At 55.3% G+C, this 11,345-nt stretch overlaps 5 protein-coding genes across 5 annotated transcripts; 2 read left to right on the top strand and 3 right to left on the bottom strand.

The window, feature by feature from the left end:
• Positions 1-55: 55 nt before the first annotated feature.
• Positions 56-2,700, bottom strand: N7474_002840 (uncharacterized protein; the record flags this gene model as incomplete). Its single annotated transcript, XM_057194255.1, has 3 exons — positions 56-1,250; positions 1,300-1,861; positions 2,208-2,700. The coding sequence occupies 3 exons, from the start codon at positions 2,698-2,700 to the stop codon at positions 56-58; spliced, it is 2,250 nt and encodes a 749-aa protein (XP_057055610.1).
• A 68-nt stretch (positions 2,701-2,768) lies between these two features.
• Positions 2,769-3,932, bottom strand: gmdA (putative general amidase GmdA; the record flags this gene model as incomplete). Its single annotated transcript, XM_057194254.1, has 1 exon — positions 2,769-3,932. One exon carries the CDS (start codon positions 3,930-3,932, stop codon positions 2,769-2,771), a length of 1,164 nt encoding a protein of 387 aa, XP_057055609.1.
• A 469-nt stretch (positions 3,933-4,401) lies between these two features.
• alkB (oxidoreductase, 2OG-Fe(II) oxygenase family) lies at positions 4,402-5,542 on the bottom strand (the record flags this gene model as incomplete). Its single annotated transcript, XM_057194253.1, has 2 exons — positions 4,402-5,186; positions 5,248-5,542. The coding sequence occupies 2 exons, from the start codon at positions 5,540-5,542 to the stop codon at positions 4,402-4,404; spliced, it is 1,080 nt and encodes a 359-aa protein (XP_057055608.1).
• Positions 5,543-5,888: 346 nt separating this feature from the next.
• On the top strand, positions 5,889-7,034 carry nimX (cyclin-dependent serine/threonine-protein kinase CDC28; the record flags this gene model as incomplete). Its single annotated transcript, XM_057194252.1, has 4 exons — positions 5,889-5,925; positions 5,997-6,505; positions 6,556-6,719; positions 6,773-7,034. The coding sequence occupies 4 exons, from the start codon at positions 5,889-5,891 to the stop codon at positions 7,032-7,034; spliced, it is 972 nt and encodes a 323-aa protein (XP_057055607.1).
• Positions 7,035-8,063: 1,029 nt separating this feature from the next.
• Positions 8,064-10,835, top strand: N7474_002836 (uncharacterized protein; the record flags this gene model as incomplete). Its single annotated transcript, XM_057194251.1, has 4 exons — positions 8,064-8,501; positions 8,561-8,747; positions 8,804-9,329; positions 9,701-10,835. The coding sequence occupies 4 exons, from the start codon at positions 8,064-8,066 to the stop codon at positions 10,833-10,835; spliced, it is 2,286 nt and encodes a 761-aa protein (XP_057055606.1).
• Positions 10,836-11,345: the final 510 nt, after the last annotated feature.

The following is an 11,345-nucleotide window of genomic DNA, read 5'->3' as shown; positions in this document are numbered from 1 at the left end:
CAATTGCACTCATGTTATATGCAAAATGATATCAAATACAGTACTCTGCCAGTGCCTACGGGCGTGACGGCGGAGTCGGCGACGGCGCCGCAATATTCGACAAAAGCGGCGTCGAAGAGCTCCATAGACCGGGCGGCCTATCCATCGTCGTCGAAGGAGCGGGTAACCCGCCCCCACCTTCCACACTCGACTCCGGAGCCTGGGGACCATCATTCCCATTCATCAGCCGTGGCCGCTTAGCGTGTGGCGGGCCTCCGCCGGCACTGCCTGCCGGGGGACTGCGGGGATCGGCGTGAGAGTATGGAGAGGCGTAGTGTGTTGACGAGGTTGGTGTGGATGCGGCAGCTGGATCGGGGCTCATGGTTGCGGCAGCGGATTGTATGGGGCGAAGGCGGTTTGGGTGAGATGAGGTATCCTCGCCAGGGCGCGGGAGTCGCACGTCGGGCGTTTGCCGGGATGCACTGGGGTGGTAGGAAGGCGGCTGGGTGGTTGTGTTGGTGATATTGTTTGGGTCTTGTTCATATGTAGTATTTGCGTATCCCACGCCGATCCGGCCCATACTCTTGTCGTGCATGACGACGCGCTTCCATTTTGCAACGACGCTGTCATAGTCCCACCGCGCCCCGTCCGCGCTGATCGTTTGGCTTTCCTGCATCTCCAGTTCCCGGGCCACGTCCCGGGGCAAGGGGAGTGTGTCTGGAGGGAAGAGCGCAAACTCTCGGGGCCACTGGCAGGATCCAAGCCGCTCCACCTGCGCCCGGAGCTGATTTGCTTCCTGCTGGACGCGTGCGAGCTGCTCGTCGAGAGATTTGCGTTTCTCGGCTTCGCGAGCGAACGCGCGCGTCATTTCTAGTTGCCATGCGTCGCGGCGCGTGTCGTGAGATAAGGAGGTCCAGTGGTTGAAGGCTAGGTCGAGCTGCCGGAAACTCATTTCTTCGTGTTGTTGGGCGCTGCGGTAGAGCATGTTTGTCTCGGTGCTACTATTATTCGGGGCCCGTGCATGGGGCGCAGAGGCGGCATCTCCTGCCAGCTGGTCGTTTAGCCATTGAGAGATCTTAGAGCGGAGCGCTTGGCGGACAATTTCGAGGTGTTCGGCGCCCGGTTGTTCAAGAGGGAAAGATGACGGCGAGGAAAAGGGATGCGACGCGAATAGGCTCGGTGGTGGAGGCAGGAGGTGGAGACAGAGGGAGGGAAAAGTCTGGGCTTGGATGTCGAACTCGAAGGGAGATGTACGAGGCCGGATGCGAGACCTATGACAGAGTAAGCTTTGCACTTGAAGGGGAAAAACAGGGTACACACGTTGCCGCCTTGATGTTGTCCAACACTTCCCGCAGCGCCAGCTCCAGTGCCCTCATTGTATCCGGGTCCTTGGCGCTAGCGCCCCGACTGGCATAATCTGGCAACTGCATAGATCCCGTCCGCGACTGTGACGGGGCGAGACGCGGTCCTTCGGGCCCCCGACTCGGGTTCGGGATATCGTTGATGACGCCAGTAGCATGCCACGTCGGCGTGTTGAACATCATGCGCACGGGGGTATCGCGTGCCTTCGACCCAGATTCTCCCGTCGCGTACAGGTCGGAGGAAGGCTTCTTCGTTGCGCGATCGGGGCTGTCGTGTCTCCCTGAGGAGGTACGGGCTTGCCGACGAGTGATGCCGCTACGAATGCGCCGAATCTCCTCGACATCGTGGATCCCGTCGGGCTTCTTTTTGAAGAGGAACTGGTCGAGGTGTCGGCCGAGTGACGAGGACGTGAATGCCTGCCCGCAGTACTGGCATTTGCGATCCTTGGCGGATGGGTTCACGGTCTTGGACGCGGTTTGCGAGTTTTCGTCGCCGATGGCCGAGTCGTCGGGCGAGTTGGCTGGGGGATTTTCTTCCTTCATGGCGGGAAGGGAAGAGGGAGGTATGGTTAGGGGAGGGAAGGTTGGGACAGCCCGAGAAGAAGCCAGAAGTGGCGGGGCGAGAGTACTATGTCAGTGAGTGAGAGAAGGAAGGAAGAAAGAGTGAAGAGGAGGCGCCAAGCTTTGATGTGGAGAGACCCTGACGAGCGCTGAGTCGGGCAAGGATCGACTAGACAACTATTATTATCTACCAACTATACTTAAGTACGACCTATTTCACTCCCTAAATACTCGGCTAGGGTCAGCATCTTCTCCTCTTGCAATCTCCTACCCAACAACTGCACAGCCACCGGGGCCCCATCGTACGTATCGGCATCATCTGCACGGACATCAGTCTATAGTTTCGTCGCCAGAGGGGTCCAAACTCACAGTCCCACTCGATATGCGCTCCTAAGGAAGCTTCTGGCTGCCTCGTATCCACCATCTTATCGGCCCATGTGACGGGTATCACCACACTGGTATAGTCGAGAACATTCACGAAGCTCGAATATCCTACACTGTGGTACTGGTGCGGGATCACCGCCGCATGAGGTGCTAGAGGGCTAAAGACGCCGTCCACTGGGCGGCCGGTCCCCGTTAACTCGACGGTACTGTTCCAGTAGTCCATGTAGCGTTTTTGACACTCGCGTTTGGCAACGTTGAGTGCCGCAACTGCAGGCGTAGTTAGTTCGGGGCCATTTTCTTCCACGATGACCTGCGGCGGCTTGGGTTCGCCCGAGAGACCAAAATGATGGCGCATGTCGGCGCCACCGTCCATATTGAATGTTTTGCCCTGCGTCAGATCAGTTACGTCCCACATGTTTGGTCATTCGAACCTACAGCCAGTTCGTGAAGCGTGGCATGGGACGGCGGATCCCAGGTAATAACCTATTTGGAAGAACCGTCAGATGTGCCGTGTTGGTGTTGCAGAAAGATACATGCCTTGTGCCCTAGACGCTTCAATGTCTCTTCGACCATGCGCAACCCTCGTGCAACGGGCGGATGAATCCGATCTATACCATTCCAATGCATAATAGCAAAGGCGAGCGAGGATGACCCAGCTTGAGCCTTCTTGATCAAGTCACGCGTTTCCTCAACAATAGCATCCCGCCATGGCAGCTCCAAGACAAGGGGATCCTGATACCACGGCTCCTGACTCAGAACAGACTTGAACAACAAAGTCACAGACCGCGCCGTTGTTGCCAGCGGGCCGATGACCGACAATATCGTATTCTGACCATCGAACGAGTTCGCTGCTCCCTGGTAAGGAATCCTTCCAGCAGAAGGCCGAATGCCATACAGCCCATTGAAACCAGCGGGAATGCGAACGCTGCCTCCAATATCGGTTCCAAAGCCAGCGGGCGACCCACGAAGGGCAATCAGCGCGCCCTCGCCGCCGGAGCTGCCACCGGAGGAGAGCAGCCGATTCTTTGGGTTCGTGGTGTAGCCGATAATGTGGTTGACGGTTTCGCCGGTCATCAGGGTTGCAGGCACACTGGTCTTGCAGTACAGCACAGCTCCGAGATTGCGCAATTCCCGCACCAGCTCGCTCTCCACTGTCCCGCGGCGGGGATCATCGCGGTGACCCTCGAAGGTGCCGATCCAGCCCACGTAGCCCATGGTGGTTTCGACACCTTTGACATGGAACTGATCCTTCAGACTGACGGGGAGCCCGTGTAAAGGTCCCACGGGAGCCTGGTGCTTCGCAAAGTAGGCATCGAGTTCAGTGGCGCTTTCTATAGCTGCGTCGAAGAATACCTCGTGCAGACAGCTGACCAATTGGTGAGCCAGCGCAGCGCGGTGACAAAAGGCCTCGGTGACTTCAACGGCAGACCAGCGGCCTGTGGTAGTCTGCGAAGTGATCTCAAACGCATCGGATTCGGTGATTTCAATCTCACGCGCGTTGAGGAACTGCTGGATATAGGGGCCGGTGACATCGCGCAATTCCGCTGCTGGGGGCACAGGGTCTTCCAGTCTCCATTTCTCTGGGATTGCGTTGTAGATCGATTGGCGCTTTGCCTCACCCTGGGCAAGCCAGTCTTCTGTCGTCATGGTGAATTGTAGCGATGAGGAACTCTCGGGGACGGTCAACTGGGTATTTATGGTCTTTCTTATCAGTTGGGGTGGCGCGAGATACGGTAGTGCGGGGTTGTTGGGGTCGTTGGAGATGCTTTTTCGGGGATCACCTCGGGCTTAGAAGGTTCAAATGAATGATTATCATCTCGTATTTGAGTAGGCTAGTGTGGCGCTATCTAGTCGCCGTGGGTATGGCAACCGAGCGTGGCTCGACCATGTACGCCGTGTGTTGGCATGCTTCCCCCCTCGGCGGGTCGGAACTCACGGTGTAAGGCAGGAAACGCTCAAATCTTGTCTGATGGATTGGCTGGTCTCGTGCTTATGCAGAAACCTCAAGTGAGTTCGCGGACTCAACTCATGCTTCGTAGGCCTCTCCGTACGTATTTGCATCCTTGCAACTGTCATGCTGACTTCTTCTGTTCTTCAAGAAAAGTCCGCCAACGGCTCATGGGATACTGGCCGTTGTCATCTGTCGCACATTCAAATTGATCCGTTTCCCTGCCATCCAGCCCCTCCACATCCTGTAGGGACTAAGAGCAGTACCCGGCACATCCTCTCCGGAAGAGGGCCACTCGGACAGCCATTTCGGACAGGTATCCGGAAGGATCTTCGGCACTCCATGCCAAGCAAACCGCGACGGGCCATTCATGTATACCGCATCGCCCGACCGCAGCCGAATGATCTCACAGCCATTCCCATCATCATGGCTCACCAAGAACAACCCATCACACCCAAAACTTACACTGATCAATCCAATGTCGCATTCCTCACTCACGTCGCGATGCACACTTAGTGTATCCCCGGCCGAGTAGAGGTTCAGGATGGCTGCTTGGGCCTCGGTCTCCGGGAATGCAGCCCGCAATAGCTTCGAGACATCTTCTGGGAACGGAGGAGGTGTTTCCTCGGGGTACACTTTGGCCGTCCAATCGTATTGTCCGCCTAATGTAACCCAGCGAAGCTTCTTCTCTAACATGTTTTGGACGGTCACTGGCTGGTGGATCGTGGCATCCTTGGGATACAACAATCGTGCCGGATCATCGGTGAAAAAAGATTGCGACGAGTGTGATGGGGTGTCGTTCTCCGAGCTTCCTGCATGTCCAGGATAAGTGACGTCGTAGTGCAGATGCAGATTGGTGCGATGTTCGGGATTGGAAAGGTCTCGGTGGAGTAAGCGCGACAGCAATTCTATTTGAACAGTGGGTGGGAATAAAGAAGGGATCATCAGTAGTCCTGGGAATTGGTCAGGACGTGGTTCTTTGTTCTGTCCATAGTGGAGCGTTGCGATGCTGACCAGAAATTGAACGATGAGCAAAGACCGGGATATTTTCAGCCAACGGGGCATGTTCTTTGGCCAATTCATGCCGCCCTTGTACAAAGTCATCAAATGCCAGGCGGACATCCTGGCTGGACATATACTGCGACAGCGTCAGTTCGTTCGGTAGCTGGTCGGGATCGACTCTTCGCAGGTCGAGGATGCCCGGGTCATGGTCAATCTCGGCCAGGTCAATCTTGGAATAGCGCTTGTATCGCTGGCGGATGACCTCTGGGGGTCGATCGTGGGCATTGAGGCCTTTGATCTGGGCCATGGCATGGGAGCTGCAGAGAGTAAAGTAGATGATCGTCGAAAAATAAAAACGATCGAGCCACTCTCACCGCCCGGGTAGCGCGGGGTGTTTTTGTTTGTTTTTTCCTCCCCACCGCGACAAACAACGCCAACACCAACAACACAACCAAATATTGGACTGGAGTCTGTGACACTCCCGAGTATTACGTGAGTGGAGCCTATTACACAGTATTCCTCCTCGTACCCCTTGCGTCCCCAGATTCATTCCCCTTGACCTCATCCCTCCATCCCCGTCAATTCGATCCCTGTGTTCGTACCCTCACTGACAGTATCCCGGACCTAGAACGGGTTCAGTGTGCACCGCCACCATGGAGAACTACCAGAAGATCGAAAAAATCGGCGAAGGTACGTGTTTGCACGCGATAAACAAACATGCCACCCCAATAGCCCCAATCTCACGCGTGTTCGGGTGACAGGAACCTACGGTGTTGTCTACAAGGCCCGCGAACTCAACCATCCGAACCGAATTGTCGCCCTCAAAAAGATCAGACTGGAGGCCGAAGATGAGGGTGTTCCCAGCACGGCGATCCGCGAGATCTCCCTCCTCAAGGAAATGCAGGATCCCAACATCGTCCAGCTGTTCAACATCGTTCACGCCGATGGCCACAAACTATACCTCGTCTTCGAGTACCTGGACCTCGATCTGAAGAAATACATGGAGGCCCTGCCGGTCAGTGAAGGTGGTCGGGGGAAGGCACTCCCGGACGGCTCAATGATGGGTGCAAACCTGGGTCTGGGCGATGCCATGGTCAAGAAGTTTATGGCCCAGCTGTTAGAGGGCATTCGCTATTGTCACAGCCACCGTATTCTGCACCGCGATCTGAAACCCCAGAACTTGCTGATCAACCGTGACGGGAACCTGAAGCTTGCTGATTTTGGGCTGGCAAGAGCGTTTGGTGTGCCTTTGCGGACTTATACTCACGAGGTAGGGACAAATGCTTTATACAATTCGGTGGAAACTGACCCGCTCTACAGGTCGTGACGCTGTGGTACCGCTCTCCAGAAATTCTCCTGGGTGGCCGCCAGTACTCCACGGGCGTGGACATGTGGTCCGTCGGAGCCATCTTTGCAGAGATGTGCACCCGCAAGCCGCTGTTCCCCGGGGACTCTGAAATTGACGAAATTTTCAAGATCTTCCGGTATGTTCTGTTCCTTTTAATCCAGTGAATTTCTAACACCTTTTATCTCACAGTGTCCTCGGCACCCCTGACGAAGATAGTTGGCCCGGTGTGACCTCCTTCCCAGACTTCAAGGCCACCTTCCCCAAGTGGAAGCGCCCGGACGCAGTCCTGGTCCCAGGTCTCGAAGAAGCCGGTGGTCAACTACTGGAAGCCCTTCTCGAATTCGATCCCGCGCACCGGCTATCGGCCAAGCAGGCCTGCATGCATCCTTACTTCCGGAATGGCAGCTCGTACTACTCGGGACGGACCACCACGCGGAACGGATATCACTGAAGGCTTTTGTTTTATGTTTTCGGTGATGTCTTTTTTTCGTGTAATCTTATCCATTCACTCACCCTCGGGAGGCAGACTAGCAGCACCGGTATTTCGGTAGCTCTGGTCCCTCGGGGCCATGTTCTGCGTGTGATGTATCCGGCGTTCAATAGGATGGGACAGGGAGTGGTCGGACAGGAGGGCTTCTGGGGGTTCCAAGAAAGCGTGCTTTAGTTCAATCCAGGCGTACATACCCCCTTCAGCTGGCGCTGCGTAGACTAGTTTTGCATGTGCCCTAACTAGTGCGCTGTGATAGATCACACAGCCTCACCCGGGGCCTTGGCCGCGGGCGTTCCTAATGACTACATTAATCTAACCGAATGCATGATGAAAGCAATGCAATGAATCATATCCGGGGCGTTATCTGCCCAGACACCAATGATGAACCCGGGTGCAAATGCAGGCACCTCGTGTCCGCGTCCGAGCTGAATGGGGCGCCGCCCCACCGGGCCCAAAAAACAGGTTCAAGATATAGATGAACAGACTTGACTTTGTATGATTATTATTGGCAAACCCGGAGATCGTTCTGAGACACATTAAGGCTGAGTCAATGATTCTGCAGGACACATCGCATCCGTCCCTGGGGGCCAAAACACAGGAACCGTCAGGTCAATGGCTGAGGCCGTGGGGGCTGCGGGCGGGCGTTCCGGTTGGATGTTCATTCGCCGGCCCTAATGGTCTAACTAATGCAGCCTTACGACGTGCGTTGAGAGCGGCTGATGCTGGCCGTGCACTATTCAACGTTCGTTAGGTTAACTACTTAAAGTGCGGATGGGGCGCCTGTTGGTTTGGGTGGTTGTTATTTTCGTTCGATCAACCGAGCTAACTTAGCGGGTGGTCAGTGCGAATATAAGAAAAGGGAATCGCTTCCTGATTTCTCCCCCACTACGCTCCAATCTCAAGTGCTGGACGTATTCCGGTGAGGAGATTGCTAAAACAAACACCAAGACCAACAACCGTCAGCCGGTCCAGTTTACCAAGACCATCACGATGGACAACAACGACGAGCTAGAAGGCACAGGGTACGGCCGACCAGCCTCATCGCGCTCGAACAGCCGACCACCTCAGCGGGCGCGATTCCAAGCGCCGCAGGAAACGGTCAAGCAGTTCTGGGAACAGTTCAACACCAAGTACCCAGGCCGGGTGTACACGGTGCTGCCGGACAACCCGTACGCGCGGACGCGGGCGAAGAATGTGCCCACGGGGGTGATCAGGGGCCAAGAGGCCGTCAAGTCGTATGAGCAGGCGCGGCGCGAGTGCGTGCGGTCTGTCGAGCGGATTGTCAAGGAGTGCGAGCGGCTGAATCAGAAATATACGGATCCGCATTTTGATATCGAGGTTGATCTCAAGTCGGGGCGGAGGAATTATCTTGATGGGCTGGGGAAGATAAATGAGGCTATGAGGCCGCGGGGTGTTAAGAGGGTGACGGTGTGTCGAGTGATGGTTCTTGTTATAAGACATGGCGGTGCTGACTGAGGTCCATTCAGGAAATATTTGAGAAGCCGCGCTTTTATGTCAATGGGCCCACAGCGTCGGATGTACGACAGGGCCGCGACGGGGACTGCTGGGTTATGGCGGCGCTGTGTACCCTGGGCAACAAGAAGGGTCTGATTGAGAATATTTGCGTCGCGAGAAATGAGAACGTTGGCATCTATGGCTTTGTGTTTTACCGCGGTGAGTATTTGCGGGAATCCTCGACGTGAATGTAAGAGCTGAATCTGTAATTATAGACGGCGAGTGGCAGCAGTGCATTGTGGACGACAAGCTGTATCTGCGAGCAGCCGACTATGACGAATCTATGGATGAACGACCCATCTGGGATGATATCAACCGCACTGACACGGAAGAGGAGTATCGGCGAGCCTGGCAGACAGGCTCTCGGGCCCTATACTTTGCGCAATGCGTGGATGAGAATGAGACGTGGCTGCCGCTTCTCGAGAAGGCGTTTGCAAAGGCCCACGGGGATTACTCCGCCATCGAGGGCGGGTTTGTCGGCGAAGCCATTGAAGACCTGACGGGCGGAGTCACCTCGGAGATTCTGCCCAGCAATATCCTGGATAAGGACCGCTTCTGGAATGAGGAGCTCATGAAGGTCAATAAGGAGTTTCTGTTTGGTTGTGGCACGGGCTTCTTTTCCAATTGGTTGGATCCTAAGTATCGCGGTCCTCCGCGGGACCGAAAGGGTATCGAGACGAATCACTCGTACTCTATCATGGAAGCACGAGAGGTAGAAGGGCATCGTCTCCTTCGACTCAGGTACGTGCTGACATAGTCGGAATGCAAGGAGCATGGTACTTACATATCCCAGGAACCCCTGGGGGAAGAAGGAATGGCATGGTGCTTGGGGTGATGGATCCGAGCAGTGGACGCCCGAGTGGATGAAGCTGCTTGGTCACAAGTTTGGCAATGACGGGGTATGAATTCCGAACTCCGGGGATATGGTTCATTGCTGACTCGGAGACAGTTCTTCTGGATCTCCTATAATGACCTCCTCAAGAAATATCAGCATTTGGACCGTACCCGCCTGTTTGGGACGGAGTGGACTATCACGCAGCAGTGGACCACCTTGAATGTTCCATGGTCTGCCGACTATCATAGCACAAAGTTCAGTCTCGATGTGACCAAAGGTGGACCGGTGGTCATCGTCCTATCGCAGGTTCGTCTCGATTGATTAGCGATTCAATATTCCCTGCTGACAGCACACAGCTTGACTCGCGATATTTCAGAGGCCTTGCGGGCGAGTATGATTTTATGCTGAAATTCCGTCTTCAGCGAGATGGAGAAGAAGATTACATGGTGCGCAGCCACAGCAGCCAGTTCATGAGCCGGTCCGTCAACGCCGAGATCGACCTCGAACCAGGCCGGTACCACGTGCTCATGAAAATCACGGCGTTCCGACACGACGACCTCGAATCGACAGAGGAGATTCTCCGCCGCATGGCATCGACCCGGCGCGAGAAACTAGTGCAGATCGGACTCTCCTATGATCTCGCACACGCCAAGGGCCTGATCGCCGATACAGAGCAAGAAAAGCGGGACAATGCGGCCCGCAAAGCAGCTGAGAGAAAGAGACTAGCTGCTGAGACCAAGAAGCGGCTTCAGAAGGAGTGGATTCGTGAGCAGAAGATGGCTGCGCGCCAGCAACGCATGGCTGCCCGGCGCTCTGGGTCCGCAACAGCAGCAAGCGGTGGCCGTCTCGGGCGCAGTCCCGAGCGCATGCCTGAGCAGATCTTCGGCGAAGGCCCGGTCCAATCTCCTACAGATGTTGCAAGCATCTCGAGCGATGGCAGTGACCGGCGGGTATCAACAGCCGGTGGATCGGTCCCGACTATCCAGGTCAATGGCTCGCACACTCGCCGGTATGCGCGACGCATGACAGAAACATCTCCGCGGCCTAGTCTCGATACCCGGTTTGCAACGGATGGACTGGATCCCAGTGATGTGGAGTTATTAGAGGGATTCGAGTTCGACACTGATCTCGATATGCCGCCTGAAGGCACAGCGTATCCGAAGAGCCCGCGTCCATCCCCAGGTGCGGACCTGGACGAGAACGCGGCTGACCCGTGGAACGCCGTGTGTGTTGTTGGCTTGCGGGTGTACTCACAGGACCCGCAACTGAGCCTGGAGGTTATACATCCGTCGCCGGAGGATGACATGGAGGCGCCTCTCGATCGTGATGATCCGGCTGCTGCGTCGGCGACTACGGAGAAGCCCTTGTCGAGTAGTCTGGTAACGGGTCGAGTCCGAGATGGGTTTTGGTAAACGGGACGTATACGATAACATATTGGCATTATTTAGTTCTCGCATGTATCTATAGCGTGTAGTTATCATCTTTTCAAAATGAAATTGACTCTTCCATATAGCAATTGATCGTTACCTGTGCTGTCGTGCTTCTCTGCAAAATAAATATATACTGTTAGGGAACGCCAAGTCTCGTGACTAGTATCGGAACATCTTGACTACGCGACATCAACTCTCCTCTAACAACCAAATTATCAACTTAGTCACCGCGTGGCGCTATGCGCGTCCTGGATTCATCTCCATGCAAAATTGCGTTTTTTTGCTTTCGTCTGCGCAGGGTAGCTGGCTGCCATCGCATCGCCTGTCAGGGGACGCGCCCATTCTCGACCGCCCCTGCGTCGCCGCATTGCAGAGACGAAACCATTTCAATTCCGGTGGGAAACAACGGATTTTTATCTCTCATGTAGGTATATTCCAGAGGTTTCAGTGTTAGATACTCCAATCGCTAACCATCCACAGTGTAACCCGACC

The sequence above is a fragment of the Penicillium riverlandense genome (genome assembly GCF_028828495.1).
Source record: "Penicillium riverlandense strain IBT 135883 chromosome Unknown utg000002l_segment0_segment0, whole genome shotgun sequence".
Classification (NCBI taxonomy): Eukaryota; Fungi; Ascomycota; class Eurotiomycetes; order Eurotiales; family Aspergillaceae; genus Penicillium; species Penicillium riverlandense.
This window is presented reverse-complemented; position numbering and strand designations above follow the sequence as displayed.